Source organism: Maniola hyperantus, chromosome 4, assembly GCF_902806685.2.
Source record: "Maniola hyperantus chromosome 4, iAphHyp1.2, whole genome shotgun sequence".
Lineage (NCBI taxonomy): Eukaryota > Metazoa > Arthropoda > Insecta > Lepidoptera > Nymphalidae > Maniola > Maniola hyperantus.
Genome location: NC_048539.1, coordinates 5,117,957 through 5,145,370, shown reverse-complemented (window position 1 = coordinate 5,145,370; position 27,414 = coordinate 5,117,957). Strand labels below are relative to the sequence as shown.

Genomic DNA, 27,414 nt, shown 5'->3' with positions numbered 1-27,414 from the left:
CAGCGGTAATCACTTAACATCAGACAGACAGAAGGGCAGACAGCGGAGGTTTAGTAATGAAGTCCCATTGGCACTCTTGTGGTAGGCACGGAAATCTAAAAAACCGAGTTGGACTGTTCGGATTTATTTCTTTACTTGTGCTGAGCTTGCTTCTGGCCCTTAATGATTAAGCCCATTAACATTTGCAGAATTTCCCTAAAGAGTCTAGAGTCAAAGTAACACTATTGTTTTACCTCACACGTTGCTTTATACTTGGCCACAAGGTTGTAGGTATCTAAATTCTAAACTTTAGAATTTAGATACGACCTTTTGGCGTCCTTTAGCATCTAAAGCCTTGAATGTAATAAAACACGGGAGGGAATTGCTTAGACTTCCCTAGAGACGAGTTTCAAGCGCCTGTAAACTATTTAGTATACCAACCCGACAAAGTTAGAAGGCTTAAAATTTAAGGCTCAATGTAGTAGTAGGCTAAATAAAATACCGTGAGCCAGAATTTTCCAGGAACTTTCAGTTTTTGTCTGAAAAATTAAAATATTAGGCGCACAGTTTCTAATCTCCGACGCAGAGGGGTGGTAAAAGTACCTACGTGAACATATACAGGGTGTAACCAGAACGCTGGCAAAAACAAAGACAGGTGATAGTACTGATGATTACTGATATAATATGATTTTAAAAAACGCGGAAAAATCTATATTTTGTAGAAATTCACGATATATTGCAAATAAAACATCTGACTGATGCTAGAGGTCAACAAACGTTACGTAACTCGAAGCCAATGCCGTGTCGAAGGGTTTGACCCGATTTTGGCACGCTATACATTGCGGGTTTGAAAACTACTAAATCACTAAAACTACAAAATGTTGCAAATAGTTATTGGTATCGGATTGTGTTTAGGTAGTATAACAATAATGCTAAGTTTTTGCAAGCGTTCTGGTTACGTTCTGTATAGTGTGTATCATTTAGAAGTAATGGATAATAAGGAATAAAGAAATCACATATCATGTACATACAATATAATTATTACATACATGAACCTGAAAACAATACATTTCTTTTATTGGGCTGACGTGTAATAACGAGCTACGTAAGTGGTTTTAAAGATTTCGCCCGAATAACAAGTAATTTCTCATAAATAACGCTCCATAAGCCAAACATCTTGACCAAAGTGGTCAAATTGAGAGTTATTACTTATAAGAAAAGCGATTGATCGTATCAGTTTGCCTCGTGAGCCAAGGGTTTCTGCAGGGACTATGGTCCTTTTTGGAAACTTAAGGGCACTTTAATTTGTTATAACCCTTAAATTATAAGACAATTGCCAAAATATGCCCGTTTGTTACGAGTAGGTATGCCTTTTTCTTTCAAGCAAAAGAGCTTTTGGAAAGACCTAAAGCCATTATACCTATCTAAGTTTTAGACAGGCGCGCTCCACCTTAGACTGCATCATCAGTCATCACTTGCCGGGTGCTAGACTACAGGTTTGATTGCAATTGAGCGCTAGTCTATAAATTAAATAATAATATTCATTGTGGGTTTACTAAAGTAGGTTATTGAGTGCGTGCCCGACCTATTAACCTATTACCTAACCTTGTTTAGACGACGCAATAAAATGGCTGTGGGAATTGTTCAAGCTTCCCTAGAGCGGCATTTCGCAGCTTGACAAGGTATTAACTACGAGTTTATCGAATTACAAGGGTCGATTCACATTGACGCAGAGTCGAGGCGAAACGAAAAGACAATCTAAAGTTTTACATAGCATACCATTAACATAACTATTGATCTTTATCTCCACAGCGCGCACAAACTACTAAGAAAAAATGAGAAGCGCATTCGCGCGCACTTTATGTCGCCTGCTTGCGAAAACGCGTGTCTTTTCGTCGCTCTATAATTTTTTTCCATGATTTCAGAGTAAAGTTAACTAACTGTGACGTGACGTTGTGAAGATAAAAGCCATTATGCAAGTAAGTTTCGAGGATCCGATTCTGAAAATTCTTTCACTGATATATAGCTACATTATATTCCCCTGTGCTAAAGACTATAAATTACGAACGAAGTCGATGGAAATAGCTAGTCAAATATAAAGTTACTTAAGGTAAGTACCTATAAAAATAAAGTTTGTTATAGAACTCTATGTTCTACGCTCTTTCTTCTAAGTAGAAAGCACTACGCTCTGCGACCTTGTAAGATCCCGGTATGTTACGAGGATTCCAACCCAAATAATATGGGAGGGAATATTATGCCGACCCTTGACCCCAAGGGTATTCAAAACAGGTAAACTGCTGTTTCAAGTGGGTAATTTGGAAATGGAGTTGTGCAATCACGACATATTTTGGCCGATCGTACAAATTGAAACATTATCTGTCAGTCTGTACTTTGTACCTATGTGTGTCGCAGTCATTTTAAAAATAAACTATAAGTAGGTATAAGTAACCATTGATGACGGACCCACCCATCCCTATATTCTGTGTAAGTAACTAATAAAATAATTATTATGTGTTACGTGTAGGTACCTATCGACTGTCGACGGCACTGGTGTACGGAAAAACTTAATTAAAGTTTATGAATGCACCAAACTTATTGTAAATTGTAAATATTCTTCTTTAATAAAATAAATAAATATAATAATAATAATATATAAAAACTTTAAGTACCTAAATCTATTACTGATAGAGGAATATCTTTTCCAAAAAAACCGGCCAAGTGCGACTCAGACTCGCGCACTGAGGGTTCCGTAATACAATCGTATTTTATCGACATTTTGCATGATAAATCAAAAACTATTATACCGTAAAATAAATAAAAATCTGTTTTAGAATGTACGAGTAAAGCCTTTTCATATGAGACCCCACTTGATATAGTTATCTTACTTCGAAAATTGAAAATACTAATTATTAGTTTATGACCACAATTTAATTTTTTGTGTGATGTGACCACAAATTCACGGTTTTCAGATTTTTCCCCTAAAGCCAGCTATAAGACCCACCTACCTGCCAAATTTCATGATTCAAGGTTTACGGGAAGTGCCCTGTAGGTTTCTTGACTGACTGACAGACAGACAGACAGACAGACAGACAGACAGACAGACACCAAAGTGATCCTATAAGGGTTCCGTTTTTCCTTTTGAGGTACGGAACCTTAAAAATTACCTGATTTCAGATTCCTGAACCTGAAAAGCAAATTTTTGGCTAACCACATCAAGTGATCTTATTTAAAATATCATTCTTAGACAGTTTTGGGGAAAAGCTGCCGTTTACAAATAACAATCGCCAAAATTTTTGAGGTTTCTTCGACAGTTTTTGAACAAACCGGTCAAATGCGACTTGGACTCGCACACGAAGATATTACCACTAACACTATGTACTTTTGAAATTTTTTTTAGTTGTAGTGCGGCCATTTTTAAAACTTTTATTATGTGTTGTTATAGCTGCATTAGAAATTCATACTCTCGCTGACAGATAAACGGACAGACGGACGAACGGACACACGGACGGACAGTGGAGGCTTAGTAATACGGCCCCGCGGTCTACCAAGTCACCTATTACCGTTCAAATTTATTGAAAATACTTTTTATGTACTTAAACAATAAATATACTTTTCGTAGGCAAGTATACATATATAAACTTCATAATGTCGGAACAATTCGTAGTTGTGGTTGTATAGCTACTAACCCAATATTTTTGCTTCGGGAAAATTGCTGCTCCACTAACTTTAAAATACGAGTGTCGTCCACAGGAGCTGAAACTAAAAACTGAATTTAGCGCTGTGGAAATAATTATATTTTGCTTTTGTTCTTGAAGTTCTACTTTAAGAAACCTCTACCTACAGTCTACGTACAAAGGCAGCGCGAGCGGTGCGCCAACTCGCCTGCAAATCCCTAATCGAATCGATCAATATTGATTTTAATTATTGATCTCTACTGACAAATTCCGTTTATAGTTCAACTCAAAAATTGGACATATTAATAGTAATTTACCAAAATGGCAAAAAGGACCCTTTATAGTGAAACTAAGTCTGTCCTTCCGTCACATCTGTTTATTTCAATGAAGGTTTTAAAATAAAGTTTTAATAATGCTTGCCCAACTTTATTGGAAATGAAGTAATTATTTAGTACTAAATATTATTACAATGTGGATTGTCTCACACAATCTATAAACTAAACTAAATAACTACATTTAGATTGTCGTTTTAAGTTAGAGATTTTAGTTTACTGTGTTCAACGCTTAACGGAATTAGCCACAAAGTAAAATCTTAAAAAAAAAAATTTTCACTGTAGGTATATAAATTTTTATGAACAGTTTGAGACAATGGTTAATTGTGTTGATATAAGCACGAGCATCACTGACGAACAATGCGATACAATGCTCCATTATTTATCGATATCGGTGTATACTCATCTCAGAATACGAGACAGTCGTAAAAGAAAAATGCAGTTTAATACGTGACACTTGTATGTTTATAAGCATTGAAATACAAGAGCATTGAGCAAATTAAAAGCGTGTAGCATATAGGTACATACCTAGTGTAAAAAGCAGTGATAGCGACTTTGGCCTTCTAAATTTTAAAAAAACCGAGTGAAGAACTCGTATTACGAGACAGCAATTTTCTTTTCTGCCGTTATATTTCTTTTGCTGTGTTTTGTGAGTTTTAAAAAGAACAAGTGGCATTTTCCGCAAAGTTTCAGGTTTTTAAAAACTCTAAATAATCATTCTCAGCTTTTCGTTAAACACACTCTTGCCCAAAAGTCTGATTTAAGAAACAATCTATGACTTTCCTGGGAAGGGCATGAACAGCGATATCTATGAGGCTACGCCTGATGAGGCCTCAAGCCAAGATGGCTGGCCCTAGAGCTAGAAGAGCAACACCGGGTTAAAAAGAATACCCAGAGCCCTACCCGGGTAAGGAGGCTACGCCTCGACACCCCCGCTTAGCTTTCGGCCAACCGGAGACACCCTGGTCGCGCTAGAAAGTTCCTCATTAAATCATTAACACTTACTAATGATGAACTCGGGAAGGTATCTGTAGGAATAATTATATCGCAAAGAGTGTATTGAATGTTTTCGTCTCAAGAGATGGATGCTGAGGCGATGAAACCAGCGCAATGCAGCTTTATCCAGAGTGATTCGCTAAATCCCACGTTTAAGGTTCCTTTCAAGCATCCTAAAAGAGATTTCCTCCCAGATTTTCTGCGGCGTTTCTTTCGCTTTTAAAGTGTAGCTCTGTAATTTTTCATTAAAAATTAATTGGAAACAACTAGTACCTATAATAACTTTTATCTGACGGATACATATTCGTAATACATGTTGACACAGTATTTATGTAGGTAAAATGGCGTGTTTAGCCACATGACTTTTTTTGTTATATTTCCTCCAAGGTGAAATGTGTTTCTGTAACGGTTTTATGTAAATACTACCTAGAAATGACGTCATTTTCGTTTCCAATGAAATTACCAGTTATCAAATACGGACTTACCCCATCAGGACCTCCAGCATTATCTATAATAACCATAGAACCAAACTATATTTCCATATAAATATACAACAGTCCTATCCATATGAAAATCACATGTCCATTACGTCACTTATCCCCGAATACTGAAACGCCAATTTTTCTGAGCGCATCTTAGGTATATTATTATGTCAAATCAATAATTTAATGTAATATGGAGGAATTGCGGCCAAAACTACAAATTAAAGCAAACTCAAATTGTGGTCAGTATTTGGGGGCTACGATTTAAAACATTATTGAAAAAAAAAACACATTTTTCAACTTTCACGTCGCGTGTACGGATATATTTTTATTACTTATCAAATTTATTAAGATTAAGAAACGCAAAACACTCACGTACGCACCATGGCATTGCACAACATGAGGTGTATAATTTTCACTGTAGTGATAAGGCGCGTGCGACTGATAAGGACAGGTAGTCTAGAGGGGGGCAATGCCCGTTATCATTACGTTTTTTTATAATTCCTTGTTCATTTACAAAACATTTGACATTCAGACATCCAACACAGCTCACGACAGTAAGGAACTTCTAACAAAACGTCGAGGCTTCGGCGTCACTGGCAGGCGTCAAATGTCCTAACATTTGACGCAGGTAGCCCTAAGGTAGCCCTATTTTTCTATGATTTTATATCATCATAGCATAATATTTGACATATCGTCGATTCAGGATCAAACTGAGAGTTCCCTCACTCTAGTTCACTCTGCCTTTAGTGTAAATATTCAAGACAAAAACGTGATACTAGAGTTCCGTTATTTTTTACAACGATAGCCGTCGATATAAAATCCAAATTTTATTTTTATTTTATTTTTAAAACATTTTATGCGAAGTAGGTAGAAGTCCACAGAATATTATCACGAAAAAGAACGTGTTGAGACGACACTATTATGAAACTTTATTGCAGTAAAATTGGCTAATTTAATAGGATGATCATGATTTATAGGTCAACAAAGTCATAGATTTAGAACATATAGGTCAACTTTCCAACTCTTTTTGTCTCCAACATATAAACAATTTACGCTTTACGACGTCCAATTGCTGCCAATTGTTGCTCAGGGTCAGCCCGTTCATATACGTGGATTAGGTGACGGCCTAGGATGCTCGAATTTATAGGGCGGGATGGCAAGGGTATAGGACAGGCCTAAACATTTTATGTTTTAGTCAATATCATAATATAACGATAAAATACTTGGCATGCCTTTATAAGTACATGACTAATATCCTTCTATGCCCTCTAATTTGACTAAAGTTTATGCTAGGAATAGGTACGCCATTAGTACAACACAATGCAGTTTAAATCTATGACCTTTTGTATAATTTTGTCCACTGCCTGACCGTTGAGTTATTGATGCTAGCTTTTATCAATTGATAAAAGCTTACAACCAGCAGAAATTCGGTATGAAATGTCACCAAATAAAGCTGACACATTGCAAACACCTGATGACATGCTTCATGCCAGATTTACACTTTATAAAAGCCTAAAAGCCTAGTTGAACTTTATTTTACGGCGACCTTTTGAGCCCAAAGCTTCGTAACGCCAACAAAATATGAGGAAAATTTTACACTTTGGAAGTTAACAAAGGATAATCGTAACATTATTTTTTGCTCTATCTCCCCGAAGCAGTATCTGACAATGAATGAAAGAATAATATTAGAATATTTTGTGCCTATTGCAATATTTTGTATACAATATAAATACATATACTTATCCATCATCAGAAATAACTTTTAATTACTCAATTAAGCCAAGAACACCTCGTTTAGTAGAATAATATTATTAGTTTGGCAATTATGAGGGAACTGGTGATTTAAAGGTACTATTACATAGGTACATAGCAGACGATTTACTTTTTTATTCGGTTCATAAAAAATATTGTAACAATCAAAAGAAAAACGATAAAAGTGGACAGGGAAGCACTATATCTCTATGAAAGATCTCTATCAGTGACCCTTGGCAGTGGAGAGGTTGTAAAGGAAGAAGATTAGAATGGAGGAGAACTTCCCTTAATTTATCAAAAATAAGGGAGTTGTCTTTTCAATATAGTAGGTATGTAATATGTACCACCATAATTAAGTATTATGCAAAACTGCGTCTGCGCAACTGGGTCATTATAACAAAGGTCAACTTGATATAATTAGTCGTTGTCCTTAGCTGTAAGGATTACTAATAGACATATTATCTCATACGTAACATTGCACAATGATATGAAAATGACTATTTTAACGTTTACCGCGTCGTACCTATGATGTCAAAGAGGAAAATCTTTAAACTACATATACTTATATGAAATGTAATGCAAGTTGCAACACCTAACACCAATAAATGAACATTATTTTAATCTAAAGACAAAAGTCTGTAGTAAATGTGACCTACCTATGGTGACATATGGAGCTGAAACGTGGATACTAACAGTTGGCCTAATCCACAAATTAAAAGTCGTTCAGCGGGCTAGCGAGCGGGCGATGTTGGGCGTCTCTTTGAGGAATCCGCAAAGAAGTAATACATCGAAGAACCAACTTAGTAACTGTCATAGCTTAGGAGATTACCAAGCTGAAGTTGCAGTGGGCAGCGCAAGTCAGTCGCAGAACCGATCGCGATGGAAAGACGAATTCTGGAGTGGAGACTCGTTCCGGAACCTCCACTTCCGCTTCGTTCTGGAGCGTTCCGATAAGCGCAGTGTGGGATGACCTCCGCTGGAACGACACCTTAAAAAGGTGGCCGGAAGTGGGTGGACGAGGAAGGCGGAGGGCGGCGAAGTCCAGGAGACGCGTATAGGCTGATGTTTAGGTTGATGAAATAAGTCTACCTTTTTTTAATACCTACTCACTTTACGGGAATCGAGTTACTCGTAGCAAGCATAGTAGGTCTTTTGAAGGCCTAAAAAGTTTGTGAAAGTAAACATTTTAATATATATGGACTTTTTAACATGAAAACTTCAGGGTTGGTATACGCCCTGTACACTTACTACACAATATTTCTAAAAGATAAAAATAGAAAGAAGAGCAAAAGGAATAAACATCAATCAAGAATCATCGCGCGGATGTCGTTATCGCGTCCGAACGCCGACAAAGTGACAGAGCGCTTCCTCCCTCCAGTCCCTGAGGAAGCAATACGCTAATAGATGCACGAGGAGATAGACATATAACACATCCAATCTTATAAACATAATCAGTACCCTTATTATAAATGCGAAAGTGTGTTTGTTTGTTGGTTTGTCCTTCAATCACGTAGCAACGGTGCAACGGATTGACGTAGTTTTATGCATGGGTTTAGATAAAAACCTGGAGAGTGACATAGGCTACTTTTTATCCTGGAAAATCAAAGAGTTTCCACGGGATTTTTAAAAAACCGAATTCTACGCGGATCAAGTCGCGGGCATTTGCTAGTACCTTATACAATACAAAACACATAAAAGTATAAACTGTTTGACAAATATAGATATATAGAGCTTCAATAGCTCAACGGTTGAAGAGCGAGCTCAATTCCGAAAGGTCGGCGGTTCAAATCCCACGCGTTGCACTATTGTCGTAATACGTTAATCTCTCATGACATGATTTCTTTAAAGAAAAATTAACGTACCTTCAGCATAAACCACTGGATCTAAAAAGTAAGATATAAGCTCAGTTAAGCCGAAAATCTTAATGAAATACGGTGTAATCACACTACGTTAGTACTATTATATATTCTGTGCTCTTGTCTAGAGGCTTACTCACTCTTGATATTAAATAATAATAAATTAAAGGCAAAATTACATCTAGTAAGCGCATGTTATCAGAGCGAAAAAAATTAATATTAACTTGCTGATATTATACAAGTATTACGATAATATATTCCGCTTTGCCTTGTATATAAACGTAGATACATACAGCGAATGACAGACCGGTAAACATTTAGAACATGTTTATAACTATGATGAAAAATCTAAAATTGTAGATTTTAAGTAGGTATTAAAGTTGTTAATCTTTCCAAATGTGTTCTCATAAATCAGGAATTTTACAAGATACAGAAGGCTTAAAATGCTAATACTGGTGCAAAGACCTTTTGCATTGATTTCTCAAACCACCTACACTGTAAGGTCGAACGTACATTATTTACACGGCAGACAATATGTTTTAAATACTTATATTATGATGGCCAGTCCCTGCCACATTAGGTTTATAAAATCCCGTGGGATCTATTCGATTTCTCGGAACAAAAAGTAGCGTTATTCTCCAACGAAAAATCACATGGATCTGTTGCTCGTTCCAATTCGAATGAACACACACACTTTCTCATTTGAAATAGATTAGTAGTGTTGTATGTAATTGTAAGTGTTATATTTTACTAGCTGATGCCCGCGACTTCGTTCGCGTGGATTTAGGTTTTTAAAATCCCGGGGGAACTCTTTAATTTTCCGGGATAAAAAGTAGCCTGTGTCACTCTTCAGGTCTTTAACAACTATAAGTACCCATGCAAAAGATCACGTCGATCCGTTGCTCCGTTGCGACGTGATTGAAGGACAAGCCAACAAACAAACATACTTTATATAATAAGGGTACTGATAGTCTACCAAAACAATTTAACTATATTGTTTGAAAAGAAGCGAGTGAGGAATCTTAAATCCCTTTACAAAATCACCAAAAACGAGCTGTTTTAATTTAAATTCGGTCGAATTTTCCTTCCCTCAAACACTAAAATGCCTAATACCGAAAACTGAGTCTTCATGAAGAACAAAAAGTCGTCGGTTGAAGCATTATCTAGTGTACACGTAGCCGTAGGTCACTGAATCACTGATACAATGTAGTTGGACTATAAAAACCCATTTTGGAAATCAACGGATTAACATTCAATAAATTGACCTATAATGCTACATATTTAGCAACACCTCATAAATAATGTATTTTCACTACTGCCTCGAAGAATGGATTTGTATATAATAAAAAATATGTACTTACCTGTAAGTTAGGTATTAGAGCCTAGAACTAGTGCCATATATCTTTTTAAATTCAAATAAGTATCTTTATTTCATGTAGGCCGACTTGCAGCTTATACGACTCTAGCTATGTCCTATGGACAAGTCTCAGACTACCACATCGGTTCGGAAAGCATACTCTACTGAGAAGAACCGACAAGAAACTTCACAAAATGCTAAATATTATAATACCTAAATGTATTAGCAATCAGTACCCTTATTATAAATGCGAAAGCGTGTTTGTTTGTTGGTTTGTTGGTTTGTCCTTCAATCACGTCGCAACGGTGCAACGGATTGACGCGATTTTTTGCATGGGTATAGATAAAGACCTGGAGAGTGGTATAGGCTACTTTTCATCGCGGAAAATCAAAGAGTACATCCATGGGATTTTCAAAAAACCTAATTCCACGCGGACGAAGTCGCGGGCATCAGCTAGTGTGAAATAATTGTTACCTTCGAAATTGACGTAGTATATTATAATATACTAATTTATATTTCAGTTGACTCGTTCGGCTCACCTGTAACAAAAAAAATGCTAAAGTAAGTATATAATAAATACTGGCTTTTGAATGCGACGTTGTTTGTGCTATTCAAATTCTGACCATCTTCAGGATATTGTGTTTCCTGCCACGTATGACTTAAGCTTTTTTAAGGCAAGAATACATAGACAGACATCTTCAACATGATGCTTTGCATTAAGCATGATTATTTTGCTTTTTGAAATATTTTTGTATCAAGCGCATATCTTAATTGCATAAAAAATGTAAGCTATTTCGTTGAGTAGAGAAGTCAAAAATTTGCAAACAGAAACACTTTTGGATTAATAATATATAATTATTGGTAATCTACGAGATGGCGCTGTACAGTTTTCTGTCGTGCTATCAGTTATCACTTAACATCTCTAAAAGGTAGTAGTGAAATCGGTTCAAAGTTTCTAAATATATTATTTTTGTATTCTATTTCAGAATTAAATGTTTTTTATATAGTATGCACTTGAAATACATATATAATAAATAATGCAACTGAAAAATCAATCTCTTTCTACATCTACACTCGAGAATTACTATACCTAGATAATAATTTGTTATAAACATTTTCCTAACCGATTCTAATCATAGTAACACAAATAATCTATTTTGTAAATGCTTTTAAATCAACTTTCTCTTCATAGTTATCTAAGTTGATAACTAATTATTAATATTAGCTATTAGTATTGTTTAATAAAATCAGTATTATGAAAAATATTACTTCAGACCGATAAAATTCTTATACTGAGACGAATTTATGACGATTGGGTGATTGTATGTATAAAAGGAAATGATTACATTATCAAGTACTGTTAGAAATGGAGTGGCCATGTGGATGGGCAAACATTTACTTTTTGATATACTTTTCAGTACACGTAAGTACTAATATGACATTTAGTTCGTGATGGAACTAGTTCAAATGTTTTTGTATCTAATAATAACTAATATCCAAACTCATTACAGGTTGCGAATGTTTTCTGCCAAAACATTCCAGTGGAGCGAATTTCGCCTGAAGTTTTAATGCAACCTCAAAAAGAAAATTTGAAAAGGGAAGTTACGCAAACACAAAGTCCAACTAAAGCGCAATTAATAAACGCTTTGTTTTCATATGCAACCGCTCAAGGATTATTGCCAAAAACGACTCAAATAATACAATCAGCACTGCCACAAAAACAATCACAAGTATCAACATGTCAAACTGTACCAAAATTGCTTGATATTGTATCTCTACAACCTCAGATGTCATCGAATTGTGAAAAGAAAGCAATAATATCTAGTATTAAGGCGCTACCTGTTAACACTAACCAAAATCAAGTGTCAGCACCAACAGCAACTTATTCGCACGCGGTGATGTTACAGCCCACGTTACAAACTGAATCAGTTTCTTGGACGTATCCATCTAAAACATGCCAAGGAGGATGTTTCGAGAATTCTGTATGTGCTCAGCAACCTCAAACAGTTTGGAAGATCCCACAACCCTCACAGCTAGTAACTGTAATGAAAAATTGCCCATCGAATCAACCTATGGTATTTAGCGAAACTACTCCTTATGCTAATCTACAAATAAGTCCACCGACTCGTATACTTACTCCAATAAATAATGAATGCTGTACTTTTAAGAATGTTTGCAAGTCAAATTGTGGAACTTTATCTGAAACACCAGTCTTGGTTACATGTGACAGTAAACCGGGTATACCTGTTAACTTACAAATAAACATGCCATCGCCGAAAGATCTATGCCCTTCAATAACAATTATTACTGGAGCACCAACCAATTGTGAACCCACTACCAATTTTTCACCATGTGCGTTTCCACCTCCGCTACCAAATATGATGAGGAGAACACGGTCTCGCTTAAGTAAACTGTTGCCTATATTATTGTTAGCTTTGATTGATGACTGCGGAGGTTGTGGAGGATATGGTTGTCCATGCGATTGTGGTTCAGATGACTTTATTCCAATACCATATCCTATTTCCATTGCTGTAAATAGTCCTATAATAAATGATGTATAATATAAAAATAATAATAATAATATATTTATATTTATATTTATATAATGTAAAACTACGTGTAAAAAAAATAATGAGTAAGTTTTAAGTGGCGTTCTTAAAAAGGTAATACCTACTGATAAAATAGTATTCAATATTTTGAACTGGCAAACACAAACTCGATAAAAGAGAACTTAGTGATTTTTACAAGGCATTCAAATACATGTGATTCTCCATACTCCTCTCGTAACCGAGAGTCAAGAGATTATGGAAAGTGGCAAACTAATTAATGTATTTCGTGTTTAAATTAAATACGAAAAATTTACTTTCAGTTGTATTTAGACCATAAGTTTTAAATAATATAATTTATTACGCAAATTAAATGAACAAATTGTTATATATTGTATTTTCATTTACAATATCCATTGTGCCCTTGAATCAGAGACGTAGTAGGTGCTGAATTTGTCCAAATAAAATTGAATATTTTAAATCACTTGACGTTATGTTATTATAGAAAATATCGGAAGACAACAAACAAAACAACGAATAATAAAAATTACAATTATAAACGCCTCTTGCAGCAACATAAATTCTTATGTGCGTGAAATATAAATTACGCATGGTTTTATGTAAGATTTATTTTCAACATTGATAAAGTCATCGATCAGCACGTGCGTATTGTAAGTTACTGATAAGATTAGATATACCACAGATCTGATGTAATTACAGTAATATAACTACGTCTCCACGGGACTTTATTATCTTTAGGAAAATTCACTTGACAGGTACAATAGTCATCAGCAATGAAAACAGTTGTAACTTTTCAAGTGTTCATACTTGTCTTCATATTATCGACATTCTATCAGGTAAACTTTTTAAGTTAATTAACTATTCAAGAACCTTGAAGTATAAAATATCAGAAGATTGGGTTGGGAAAATCTAGGTATTTAGGTGTATTCCATTTTTTTAAAGGATGAGTTAAGATTGTGCTTCATAATGTAGCGACTATTAGACAGAATTTCCTTTTTTCGTCTATGTATTATAAGCTAAGATGTAAACGGATTAGATCATGCCCTACCCGGGCAAGTTATAGCTGCCCCGGAATAGGTTGTTCTGGCCTCGATCAAACTTAAATCCACCATGTGACTATTACATGACGTATTTGAGCATTAAAAAGCGGTGACAGTACAGACAGTAAATTCGGGATGTCGGGCATTCTATCATGGGAACGCACCTCTAACTCTTCGGAATTAGGTGCGTCTTAAGCAATTAAATAGCACTTGCTTTATTAGCGAAGGAACATATCGGGAGGAAACCTGCATGCCTGAGAGTTCTCCATAATGTTCCCAAAAGTGTGTGGAGTCAATCTGCACAGGGCCAGGGTAACGGACTATGGCCAAATCCTACTTATTCTGAGAGGAGTAGGGTACTCAGCACGGAGTAGAGGGCTGACGATGGGTTGATCATGATAATGATGACGATAAATGATTATATTGTGTCAACGTTCTTTAATGAAGCTTAACTAAATATGATTTCAGGAAGTATCGGGCCAATCGTTCTACCCGCCATATGGCTGCGCGCCAATTGTGTACGACAACTCCAACGACGACGGTGACATCGGCCTCCTTCTAACTGTTCTACTTTTGGCAACCAGGAACAAAAATGGCAACTGTAACTGTTGCAACTGTTGCAACTGCGGGAGTTCAACAAAGACCATACCGGTCCCTTATCCCATACCATTCCCAACTAATAATCCGATTATAAATACTAAATCTCCACCTCCTCCTCCTCTTCCTCCATATTATTATAATTGTAGTTATGATTGTGATGATAGTAAGGACGATAATAAGGACGATAATAAGGACGATAAAAAGGTCTCTAAGGATATTAAGATCGAGAAGTCTGATGCAAAGAATGAATCGAAGCATTCTAAAAAACTCGAATTTAGTAAAAATGTAACGTTGTAATAAATCTTTATTTCTTATATTGATCATTATTTCCTGTTAACTGAGTACCTTATCCATACCAAAACATTAACGAAGTTAGAAGATTGCATCTACATAATATATAAATATAGTATCTTACGTGGTGTTCCATTGTGGAGATTAAGGCCTAAAGATTTAGTTGTAGTATACAAGGTGTTAAATAATGTCCGTAACATTCCGATAAGCTGAGGCCTGAGGTTAGGACTGATGTGTAGATGTACCAAAAAACCGGCCAAGTGCGAGTCAGGCTCGCGCACCGAGGGTTCTGTACTATAGTCGTATTTTTTCGACATTATGCACGATATGATACGAATAAATGCTTTGATTTGATTTGATAAATCAAAAACTATGATGCGTAACAATAAATAAAAAACTGTTTTAGAATATACAAGTGAAGCCCTTTTATATAATTATAAAATATAATTATTAAAATACTAGATGATGCCCGCGACTTCGTCCGCGTGCATTTAGGTTTTTAAAAATCCTGTGGGAACTCTTCAATTTTCTGGGATAAAAAGTAGCCTATGTCCTTCCCCGGGATGCAAGCTATCCCTGTACCAAATTTCATCAAAATCGGTTGAACGGTTGAGCCGTGAAAAGCTAGCAGACAGACAGACAGACAGACAGACACACTTTCGCATTTATAATACTACTTAGTATTAGTATTAGTATTAGTATAAAAGTATGGATTATTAATACATTATGTATATATGTATACATATGTATTATCTGTTTTAAACATTTAGTATATTATAATAATTATAGTAATATTATTTATTTATAATTTCTTTATGATATAAGTAGGCATGATGTAATGCGCAGACGTACGCATTGAGGGTCAAACCTCTGTGGTTTTTTTTTTTACAATGCGTGCTACCTATTAGATGTAATTTTTTCTTGTGTGTTAATAATAAATAAATAAAATATGATACCCCACTTGATATAGTTATCTTACTTTGAAAATTAAAAACACTAATTCATGATCACAACTTAATTTTTTTTTTGTGTGATGTAACCACAAATTCACAGTTTTCAGATTTTTCCCCTAATATCAGCTACAAGACCTACGTACATGCCAAATTTCATGATTCTAGGTCAACGGGAAGTACCCTGTAGGTTTCTTGACAGACAGACAGACAGACAGACAGAAAGTGATCCTATAAGGGTTCCATTTGTCCTTTTGAGATACGGAACCCTAAAAAGAATGAGCCTCGTTTCATGATACCCGTGGGAGATATTTGTTAAAACTCCACTGTAACATCCTTGCAAACAGCTCATCGTGAAAATTAACTCGTAAAAAACTTCTTTGAACTAGAAGGACCGTTTGAACGTTTGTCAGTAGCAGAGACAACGAAAGAATCTATGGCACTAACTACATATTTGGTAATTAAAGTTTTTAAAAATCCCGTGGGAACTCTTTGGTTTTCAACTATCTCTATGTCAAGAATCAAGTCGATTGGTGGCTTAGTTAGGGCGTGAAGGAAAGACAAACAAACAAACACACTTTCGCATATTAAGTATGATGTTTTACCTATATCAAACACGGTGTAGGTAAGACCGTAAAGACATACAGCCGCACTCAGAGTCGCTTAATCGCTACTTAAGTTTAGTTAAAACAAGACAGAGCCATTGCGCTATTGCGCTGGAACCATGTCTCATTAACATCGGAATGACGTCATTTTGACGTCAGCCGAAATAAAAATATACCATCAGATCGAAACTTTAGTCTAGTGCTGACGTCACTAAAATGGCGGCCACCCGCTTTAGCAATTTGCGGGACTTATAACAACTATTTTAATGTAAATAAAGTATGCTCTATAGATCTTAGTATTATTTATTTTATGTTATTTGTTATTATATTACTAGCGGAGACCCGGTGTGTGCTACTACGCTAAAAAGACTCTAAAACTATCTTCGCATTATTGCCTTTCTAATCAAACCGGGTTGGATTGTCTGAAAGTCTATAACGGACATAGGTAGAAACATTTTTTGTGTTTTATATAATAACTAGCTAATCCCGCGACTTCGCTCACGTCGACTGCACTAACTGCCGTGTAAATCCAAAACGGTTTGGCTAAGATACAGTGTTTTGGATTTACACTGCAGACTAATTTCAAACCCCTATTTCACCTGGTTTTGAATTTTCAAAAATGCTTCCTTAGCGATTGTCGACGTTTTATAATAACTATCTGCATGCCTTTCAGCCCAATTCACCCAGTAGTTTGAGCTGTGCGTTGCTAGATCAGTCAGTCAGTCAGTTTAGAGTATTTAGATATGCAGAGATTATAGTTAGTTTTATGATCCTGATTTGAATGTAGATAATAATGTAATTGGTTTTCGGAAACGGCTCTAACGATTTGAATGAAATTTTGTATTTAGATAATGTGCTTCTTTCCAAGTTTATTTAGATAGGTGCCATCTGCTGGAATTCAGGGATTACTGGTTTCTCGCAAACGGCTCTAATGATTTCGATGTGCATTTAAATAATGTTTTACTTTCCAAGTTTATTTAGAATTTGGATAGCACGATCGAAAGACGTAGGTACACTAAACTAAGACTTTAACAAAGACAAAAAGTTACTCTGCTCTGGAATGTTTTAATGAAAACCTTCAATGGATAAATGTCAAATGAACTCGGTTGCTATTATATACTTAAAAGAACACTGAGTTAGCGACTCACCCCGCTGCTCTGCGTTATCAAAAAGTGATTAATATAAACAAAGCGCGCTATAAGTCCAGAGAAGATTAAATCATTGATAACATTTCACTAACATAAACGATTAATTATGTCATTTTAAAAAATATTACTCAGATAAAATAAGAAAATTATGAAATTAATATGATATTGATATTCTAATAAAACAATGTAATGCAATAGAAGGTAGAAGATAAGATATAATCTATAAGATAAGATGCCAATTGCCTCACATCTTAATAACTTTTAAGTATATAATTGGTTTTATCTCTAGAGATGTCATTTGTTCATTTCAAGATGGCTTTAGCCAGATATACGATATTAATATCCATATTGTTATACAAACAGGTAACATTTTTCTTAAAATGTCCTAAAGTTCTTGTCGGCTCATATTTAAGTAGATAATAGATAATAGTGTTTTACGTTTAATAATTTTATTTTAAAGGGAATACGCGGACAGCAGAGTGCCCCGTCACTTGGACAAAACAGTTTAAATCAAGTTCCTCAGAGTAATCAAGGGACTACACAAGAAAATTATATACAAAATCAAAACGGAAATTCAGCAAATAAAGCAACAATTCTTAACGCTCAAGTTCCAGTTAATTTTCAATCTTCGAATCCACAATCAACAATTTCTACTCAGTCAATTCTTTCATTGCAACAACCGAAGAGAACTTCACAACCCACAAATCTTCAGTTATCACAGATACCTAATTTTCAACAGGCATTTACTGTTCAACCATCTCTGCAGTTTGACACTTCGTTTTTACAACAACCATCACAACAGTTAACTGGTTTACAACAACCTCAAAATTTGCAACAATCTCAAAATGTGTATAAGATACCAGTTATCCAACAAATACCATGCACGAAACAGCTAAATCCACAACAGTCTGTTAATTTAGTGGATTTTAATATACAACAACAAGCACCAATCGCAAGTCCTGTGGTAAAACAAATTCCTGTTCAAACATCTCAAGGCATTCCAAACGCTTCATTCATTACTTCTTCTCCTTCTGTATCCGCAATCCTTAGTTGTCCGTACCAACGTACGGATAATACAAATAATAACTTTGGAGCTAATTACTTGCCGTCAACTGCCAGTGCGTATTCTTTTATAGAAACACCACAAATTTCTACACCCTATTCAACATTGCCAGTCATGGCATTCCGATCCGCGCCCACTCCAATACCTCTAGTTACTCATACAGTCATGCCATATGGCAATCAAGCTCCAGATATTATGGAAAGTCCACTACGAATTTCCAACAATTTTTTCATAGAAGATGAAACAAAAGATCTAAATCAAGATAATTTAATTTCTCTTCTACTATCAGTATTACAATCACCAAAAAAATCTTCAAAATCAGAAATTCCCTCTGGCTCTCCGGTGATTCCTTATCTAATGTCTTATTTAAAGAAAGGATCAAAATCATCTAGCATACAAACTTTATTACCTTTAATTTTAAACATGTTAAGTGAAAGAAGAGAATGTTGTGGCTGTCGTGGAGGCTGCCAAAGTTGTGAACAAAACAGATTAAATAAAGAAGATGATGAGCCCAGAGTATACGAGGGTTATTCAAATAAAAGAGATTACAGTCTAAGAAAAGACATGTTCCAAAAAGACGGATCTGAAGGAGATATTTCTAGGATGGTCAGGGAACATAAGAAATCAAAGAAACTAAAAAACTCAATACCAGTTGATAGTTGTGAAGATGAAGATGCGGACTACGGTGATTGTTCCGAAGAAGATGAAAACTAAGCCTATTTACTATTGGTATTAAGAAAATTATTTATTGATTAGAATAAAAATATTTTAAAATTTGTTGAACTACTTTCTTTATAATAATAGCCAATAGCTGTCCTTGATTATTATACTAAAAACGCAAGGTGCAGACCTTTAACAGGACTTTACAGGTTATTTATAAAGGAAAAGGAATCCAGAAGTTGTATGTTGAAACTGGTAGTAGCGGAACCGTATTGAAACGTGCCCGTTTTAAAAACTAGAAGTACATCGATGTTCTCGATCAGGCCACGTTGTGTTAAACTGAGTCATGAATTATTTTCGCTTTGTTTTATATCTGACACCTGTGTACCATACCTAAATAATAGTTACTCGTTGACAGAGATATTCACACAAAGGAAAGGAGCGCGTAGAGATAAAATTTTAATATATAAGCTTATCCTGTTTTGTAACAATTATAAAGCTAGAATAATGAGCTCTGCGACGTGGGTCGTCTCTTTCGTCGTCCTTGTTATTCTAAATGTGAGTTTTGTTTTGGTGTTAAGTAAAGAGCTTCCGTTTTACTTTAATTTTGTTCCGTTTCTTGGGTAAAATCTTGTGATAAAAGAAATCATCGTAAATAATTATATTGGAGACTCAAATGAAAAAAGTTTATTACTGAAATTTTTAAAATCACAATATCTGCTACAAGCCTCTACTTACAAAACTTAAACATTACTAAATACTTAAATATAGATACTTAAACTATAAAAAGCATTAAGTAATAAAAAAAATATGGACATAATAGTATGTATGTAGAGAAATCAATTAGAAGAAATCAAGCCGGGGCTCAAAGCGTGCAGGTGGCGTACAGCACTACAGAATATCTGCTAATGATGACAAAACAATACATCATCAGTTTTATATAACACGATTCAAAAGAACTTTAAAAGTTTATTTGAATAAAAAAACTTTCTATTTATATTTCTTAAGTAAAGTTACTTTTACATAACTTATAAATAATTTTTAACCATTTTCAAAATACTTAAAAAAGATGTGCTTACGATACAGAGGCAATATTAATATAATCGAGAAAAAGAAGGAATAAAACCACAACACATAACGAGGGCAAAATTTATTTCGTATTTCGATCTAACCAGCAATTGGATTATTCCAACCGATCGCGTCGGACCCGAGCGATCAAGGTATCTACGAATTTACTAGGTACTTTTGCAAAATAATATTTTCTGTGAAATTAGCTCGATAAATAATAATGAGCAATAAACATAGCGATAAGAGCAGCGCGAATGGCAAACCGGGGAGAAACTTTTAATCACTCTAGAGTTAACAAGGACGAAATTGATTTCGTTGTAATAGGCAATTATTCGTCGTCATTCCTTCCAATTACTTCATATCTCTAGAGACCTTGTTATACGAATTTGCTATATTTATTATATAACAACATTTTATTTGACTTGTTCCACGAAATATGAGGCATACTGCAAATAAAGTCTTGATATACGAATACTTACTGAATTTTCTCGAAATATCAAGGAGGTATTATTAGCTGCCTTCAAAAAATGAGGATGCTCCCAATTTGGCCCAATAACTTCGAATATTTTGTGTGTAAAATTCATTTAGGCATGCATTTATTCAGAAAATCGTCAAAAAAATCGTCGACGTCGTACGGATCGAGCTGAAATTTTGCATACCGATAGCTATTATGACGCAGGCATCCGCTAAGAAAAGATTTTTGAAAATTCAATCCCTACGGGGATAAAATAGCCGTTTGAAATTGGTGCAGTGCACGCAGGCAAAGTTGCGGCGTGATAAGCGTGTTTTTAAATAAAAGGAAATAATGTAGAATCTGAGAAGCAATTGTTTGTAAACCCTGTTTTAGAAACAAAAACACATGTTTCTGAAACAAATCATTTTTTGTCTCTATAACATTACATGTTTCATAAACATGTAATCTGGCCTAAGCAATGTCTCTTTCTGGCTGTGTGGACGGCAGTTTCCGAAACATTGTTCCTGGAAACATCTACGTAATGTTTCAGAAACTGTATATCCGAAACATTGTTTCTCACTTTCTTCACACATGGCTTTAACAATTATTGCATGCCGAAGTCTCCAATTTTTACCCGACTGCTGCCAAAGAAGGAAGATAATATTTTGGCTACTTTCCTTTGATATTACCCTGTTCAAAACTACTGTAATGATGAAGACGATGAAGCTTCATAGTTTAACCAACTTTTTTGTGACAGAAGTTAGCTGGAGCTTTCAGAGCCATCCCATTGCATTTGGAAGGGGAAATAGATAAAAATTTAAAGCAAGTCTTTAACCAAAGATTACAGAAGCTCGTGTCCTCGTATGTGCAGCTATGGTGGCGTCTATTCAGATGGATTGATGGCAGCATCTGTACCTGCACCTGGCCTGCCTCCTGCGCTCGTTGTTCCAACGATAACATACGTGGCGAATGGAGACAACGATCCGATAACCATTCTGCCATGGCCCGTGGCTGATCATCTTGCAGGGTGATAGTAAACCATTTTTATTAATTTTAATTAATAGTTTTTAGGGTTCCGTATAGGGTCTCTTAAAAAAACCTATAGGGTACTTCCCGTTGACCTAGAATCGTGAAATTTGGCAGGTAGGTAGGTCTTATAGAACATTTGAAGAGAAAACCGAAAACTGTGAATTTGTAGTTACATCACAAAAAAACAATTGAAATGTGTTCATGAACAAGTGCTATACCAAGTGGGGTATCATATTATGAAAGGGCTTTACTTGTACATGTCTAAAACAGATTTTTATTTATTTTTATGCATAATAGTTCTTGATTTATCGTGCAAAATGTCGAAAAAACTGTAAATCATAATTCATAATTTTTTATTGCAAAAAATACACGTGAAGTGGTGTTACAATTTTTTTTTTAAAACAGTGTATTACCAAGTATGGCGTGCAATGTTATTAAGTACAATAATGTCAATAATATATACCTAATTTAAATAAGTCATCAATAATTAGTATTTAAAAGGAGAATATTGAGTACGAAACAAAATAAAATATTGCGATTACAAAATGTCAATTATTAAAATTAATAAAATATTATATAAACAGACATCAAAAGTGGAAAAAAGTATGTCAACATGCTGTCATTAAAATTATTATTAGTTATAGTACTTAGATTAGTAATTGTTAACAACAAACACTTTATCCGCCAAATTATCATTCTTTGAAGTTTAAGAAATAATAACCACTCGTGTAGCTTCCGTTTAAATTTAGGAAGTGTCATTTCTTTCATGGCCGTTGGTAGATTATTGAATATTTGAATCGCCATACAAAATGCATTTTGTCTATATAAAGTTAGTTTGATTCTGGGTACAAGCAGTCTATCTTTATGCCTTGTTACTCTTTGTAGAACCTGGCCATGAGTTTTAAAGTATTCGGGATTCTTTTTGACGAAGATACAGACTTCCTTAATGTAGATACAAGGTAGGGGTAATATCTTAAGTTCTTTGAACATGGGCTTACAGCTATCCAGAAAGTGAGCGTTACATATAGCACGAATGCATTTTTTTTGGACTTTAAAAATTCTATCTGCATCTACTGAGTTTCCCCAGACAACAATTCCGTAACTAAGTACAGACGACACATATCCATAATACGCGCATAGCACCGCTTCTTTACTTGACACTTGCCTAAGTCTTTTTAATGCATACACAAACTTTTCTACTCTATTGCATAGGTCATTAATGTGTTGTTTCCAGGTGCAGTGACGGTCTAATGTAATGGCTAAAAATTTAATTGTGTTGACTTCTTCAATGATTGAATTATTATATTGAATCGTTATAGGTATTATTTAGTTTTTTCAATATTAATCTGTAGATTATTATTTTCGAACCAGTGAACTACTTCGGTAAACGTCTGATTTATATCTGATTATAGATATTTAAATTTTATCTTGCACTTTACCGCGATTTGTAAGGTCATAGTTAATATAATATTAGATGTTAGTTAGCTTAACATTTTTTTTTTAAAATTCAGATACAAGTTAGCCCTCGACTGCAATCTCACCTGATGGTAAGTGATGATGCAGTCTAAGATGATAGCGGGCTAACCTGGAAGGGGTATGGCAGTTTTTATTAAACCCATACCCCTTTGTTTTCTACACGGCATCGTACCGGAACGCTAAATCGCTTGGCGGCACGGCTTTGCCGGTAGGGTGGTAACTAGCCACGGCCGAAGCCTCCCACCAGACCAGACCAGAAATTTAGAAATTATAAAATTCCAAACCCCTGCCAGGAATCGAACCCGGGACCTCCCACTAATAAGACCACAGCGCTCACCACTGCGCCAGGGAGGTCGTCAATACATTCTTCATGTCACAAATATGAGTAAGATAGGTACTTTATTTGACTAAAAAAGTCATTCGTTGTTTAGACTTTTTTACCATATTATTTAACCTTCGGGTAAATAACGTCGCATAGGTATGAGTTACAGAGACAACGCTCCACAAAGCCGAAATGTCATTCTAAAGGCCGATGTACATTACTTTCGGCCGCGTACTGCACAGAGTACAGCGCTGTTAACTCCGGAATACCACTTCAATATTTTTCATGAGATTCTGGTTATATTTACCTTTTTCTTATCTCCTATTTCGTATGAATATGTAATACTTATAGAAATAATTCTACGAACTTTAGCAAAATGCTAAGTACTTATTTAGAAATCTAGAGCTGAAAAGTACGACATATAGTAAACTAGAATGAGGTGTTTCAACAGCAAATTTTTAAAATCTATCTTCGAGAATTTTGATTTCATGTATAGGTATAACACGATAAAAGGGTTTAGAAACATTTAATGTAATGCCAGTTTCAAAATCAGATAACATGCTATTAATATAAAAGTTATATAAATAAGTAAATTGGGCATCAGGTTTTGTTCAAATGGATTACAATGTCGACTCTGTGGTGCCTAAGCTGTCTACTGTTTCTTAGCTATTTTAATGTAAGAACTTTTTTATGTATTTTTTTTGGCTATTTATCGTGTTGCTTGTAAAAGTACGCGCCAGAAAATAACATACATCGACCTTTGGAAAGAGATAGCGGTTTTGTAGACCATTGTCTCTGTCGTTGAGACCGACAAAACGTCACATATGTATACGTGACAGAGACAACGCTCTACATTGCCGAAATCTCATTCTAAAGGCCGATGTACTTTAATTTCTACCGCGTACTGCAGGTGAACTTACGGGGGTCACATATAGTCAGTATATAGACAAAATCTAGAAAAAAGCGTTCTTTTACGACAAGTACGACAAATACTGGTTGTGAGGGTGGTCAAAGTCTACCACGCTGGCCAAGTGCGGATTGGTAGACCTTTGAGAACATTATGGAAAACTCTCAGGTTTTCTTCAGGTTTATTAACGATGTTTTCCTTCACCGTTAAAGCAAGTAATACTTAATTGCTTTAAATACTCTTAACTCTGAAAAGTTAGAGGTGCTTGCCCGGGATTGAAAATCGGACTGGAGATCGGCGTCTTTACCACTAGCACCGCTTTCTCAAAAGATACAATTTATATTTTCCAGACAATACCAGCCCAGGGCCAAACACCAGGCTACTGCGGGTCCTGCGGCTCATGCTATGGGACGCCTTACCCTATCTATATAGAAAGCAAAGGCAAGGACAAATTGAAATCTATCTTGCCCATACTGCTGCTGCTGTTAACTGACGACGGTTTTGGCGGAGGTTGCGGAGGTTGCGGCTGTTGTAGCTGTGGATGCGGATGCGGAAACTCGGGCACAACTATCCCCATCCCATATCCCATTCCAATACCAATGAACTGTCCTTTAATTAATAACTGAATCTAATAACAAAACTGTTCACGGCCCCTTAAACTAAGGCCACCTAATAAATAATTACACCCTGCTTATACAAGACTAGCTGCCCTAGCCCAGCTTTGCTCCAGTGTATTTTTTGACAATCGGTAGGTAAGGGGTTATATTTACAAATATTTTGAAACACTCACTTTTTATTTTTGCCCGAAAGTCAAAATACTGATTTTCAAAGATATAGAATAGAATAGAATAATGTTTATACCTACCTAACTTTTTATACCTACTTAACTTAAAAAATGTCGCACTTTCATTATAAACTTTCATCCCCTATTTTAGGCAGTGGTCCGACCGCCATCGATGAACGAGAAACGAGTAGAACTAGAAACTATAAACGAGTTGGCGATCAACGGGAAGCGAGTGTGTAGTTCGATAGTTTTGTCGCCGGGCTAGAAGCGAGTGTGCAAGTGCGACGAGCGATTACTCGCGGAGTCGTCGCCGGCAGTGTGAACAGTCAGAGAGCAACTTTTGATATAGGCATCTCTTTCGTTATCACGGAATGTACATTTATTGTGCGTTTCTTGAGAGAGAAAATCGCCGATAGTTGGTCGTTTACTCGCCGGCGGCCGGCGGTCGGACCACTGCCTAACCCTCTTAAAAGTAGAATTTCCAAAACACTGAAACACGTACTTCTATAATTTTAAGCAAAAGTAATTTTAAGAAAATAGCAGTTATTTTCATAGACATGACTTGAAAAGTGACAGACTTTCATACAAACTTTCATCAACCATGTAACCCCCTTAGCGAAGAAATGCAAATATTAGCAAAAATCCTTTCATTAAGAAACCTACGTCATAAAAGGAACCTTCTGTTAAAATTCCAAGTTTCTAATCCGAGCGGTTTAGGCTTTGCGTTGATAGATATATCAGTCAGTCAAGACAAAACTTTTTATATGTAGGTACTAGCTTCTGCTCGCGGCTTCGCCCGCGTGGCGTACAGGAAAAAAATGGCTTTTTTTTAAAACATAGGACTTTCTTATAACCTTTTAACCCTCATTTTACCCCTTTAGACCCCTAAGATTTTCGTAAAATTTTCGTAAGATTTTATTATTTAAAGCTGACGACCTAAAATATGTTGAGTTCACGTCTGTTACTTTAAAAACATAGAACTTTCAAATAACCTCCCACCCCCATTCCACCCGCTTAGGGATGGATTTTCTGAAAATCGTTTTAGCTGACACCTATAAGTCTTATAAAGAACCTACTTTCCACAAGTTAATTAACAATGATAAAACTTTCCCATACAAACTTTCGTCCCCTATTTTACCACCCTTATGGGCGAATTTTCCAAAAATCCTGAAACACGAATTTCTTCATTTGTGACCGAAAACCCAAATACCAATTTTCGTGCAAATAACTTGAAAAATGACGGACTTTCATACAAACTTTCATCCCGCATTTAACCCACTTAGGGGTGGAATTTCTAAAAATCCTTTCTTAGTGGATACCTACTCTTTACAAAGAATAGACCCTCCAAATTTCATGTCTTTAGGACCAGCGGTTTAGGCTGTGCGTTGAAATATATGTCAGTCAGTCAGTCAGTCAGTCAGGACTTTGAATTTTATATATATATAGATATATTTATGCACCTATAAGGCATGTGTACCCATTGTAAATTTTGATTAGTACCTAATAAGGGCTACAGAAATTAAATTTAAAGTTCGCTCGCTAAGAATCGCAACGCGAAAGCTTCTATACACCGTGAAACAACAGTATGGAGTAGAATGTGGACGGTTCTTTCGGGCCGTTCACGGAGTGCTTATTGCAGGCTTTTGCGCCGCGAACCGCTCGTGAGTGAAGAGCAGGCGAAGTAGGCTCCACGCTTATATTTTTTATGTTTGTTGGATAATTTAGAAGTGAAATCTACCTACAGTTTACACAAACGTGTCAATTGCACCTATTTAATAAACGTGACATTACGTTGATCGCACATTGCAGGACAAACTGAACAGCAATGCTGAAGGTGTTAATGCGGTGTACTCAACCACTAAACCAAATTTATAGGTCCTAAATCTAGTGCCATCCTTTACCACAGAGAGCATTGTGAAAGGGATAGCAACATTTGGACCTGTTATTTTAGTTCAGATTAGAGATTGTGTACTTACTACTTACAAGGGAATTAGTACCATTACACCTGTAACTTCATAG

General features: G+C 35.6%; 4 protein-coding genes across 7 annotated transcripts in view; 3 read left to right on the top strand and 1 right to left on the bottom strand.

Annotated features, from left to right (window-relative positions):
- The window catches only part of LOC117997241 (serine/threonine-protein phosphatase 2A regulatory subunit B'' subunit delta), a 132,054-nt gene that overhangs the window by 54,779 nt on the left and 49,861 nt on the right, over positions 1 to 27,414 (bottom strand). Inside the window, exons 1-3 of one of the 4 annotated variants that reach the window (XM_069509771.1) lie at positions 10,906 to 11,397; positions 5,467 to 9,569; positions 3,666 to 3,738 (exon numbers count right to left, since the gene is read on the bottom strand). The exons of 2 other annotated variants lie outside the window; for them this stretch is intronic. In XM_069509771.1, the coding sequence (XP_069365872.1) occupies positions 3,666 to 3,738; positions 5,467 to 5,486 (93 nt within the window). In that variant the 5' untranslated portion in view covers positions 5,487 to 9,569; positions 10,906 to 11,397. Of the gene's footprint in view, positions 1 to 3,665; positions 3,739 to 5,466; positions 11,398 to 27,414 lie in introns of those variants that run through there. One more of the 4 variants, XM_069509772.1, reaches the window with a different exon arrangement.
- The window catches only part of LOC138404778 (uncharacterized), a 218,962-nt gene that overhangs the window by 182,950 nt on the left and 8,598 nt on the right, over positions 1 to 27,414 (top strand). The gene's annotated exons all lie outside the window — the stretch shown is intronic.
- Positions 11,713 to 14,952, top strand: LOC138404777 (uncharacterized). The gene is made up of 3 exons (XM_069509799.1): positions 11,713 to 11,854; positions 11,943 to 13,834; positions 14,507 to 14,952. Exons 1-2 carry the CDS (start codon positions 11,798 to 11,800, stop codon positions 12,990 to 12,992), a joined length of 1,107 nt encoding a protein of 368 aa, XP_069365900.1. The 5' UTR covers positions 11,713 to 11,797; the 3' UTR covers positions 12,993 to 13,834; positions 14,507 to 14,952.
- On the top strand, positions 17,853 to 19,472 carry LOC117997249 (uncharacterized). Its single transcript, XM_034985492.2, has 2 exons — positions 17,853 to 17,995; positions 18,093 to 19,472. The coding sequence occupies exons 1-2, from the start codon at positions 17,924 to 17,926 to the stop codon at positions 19,407 to 19,409; spliced, it is 1,389 nt and encodes a 462-aa protein (XP_034841383.1). The 5' UTR covers positions 17,853 to 17,923; the 3' UTR covers positions 19,410 to 19,472.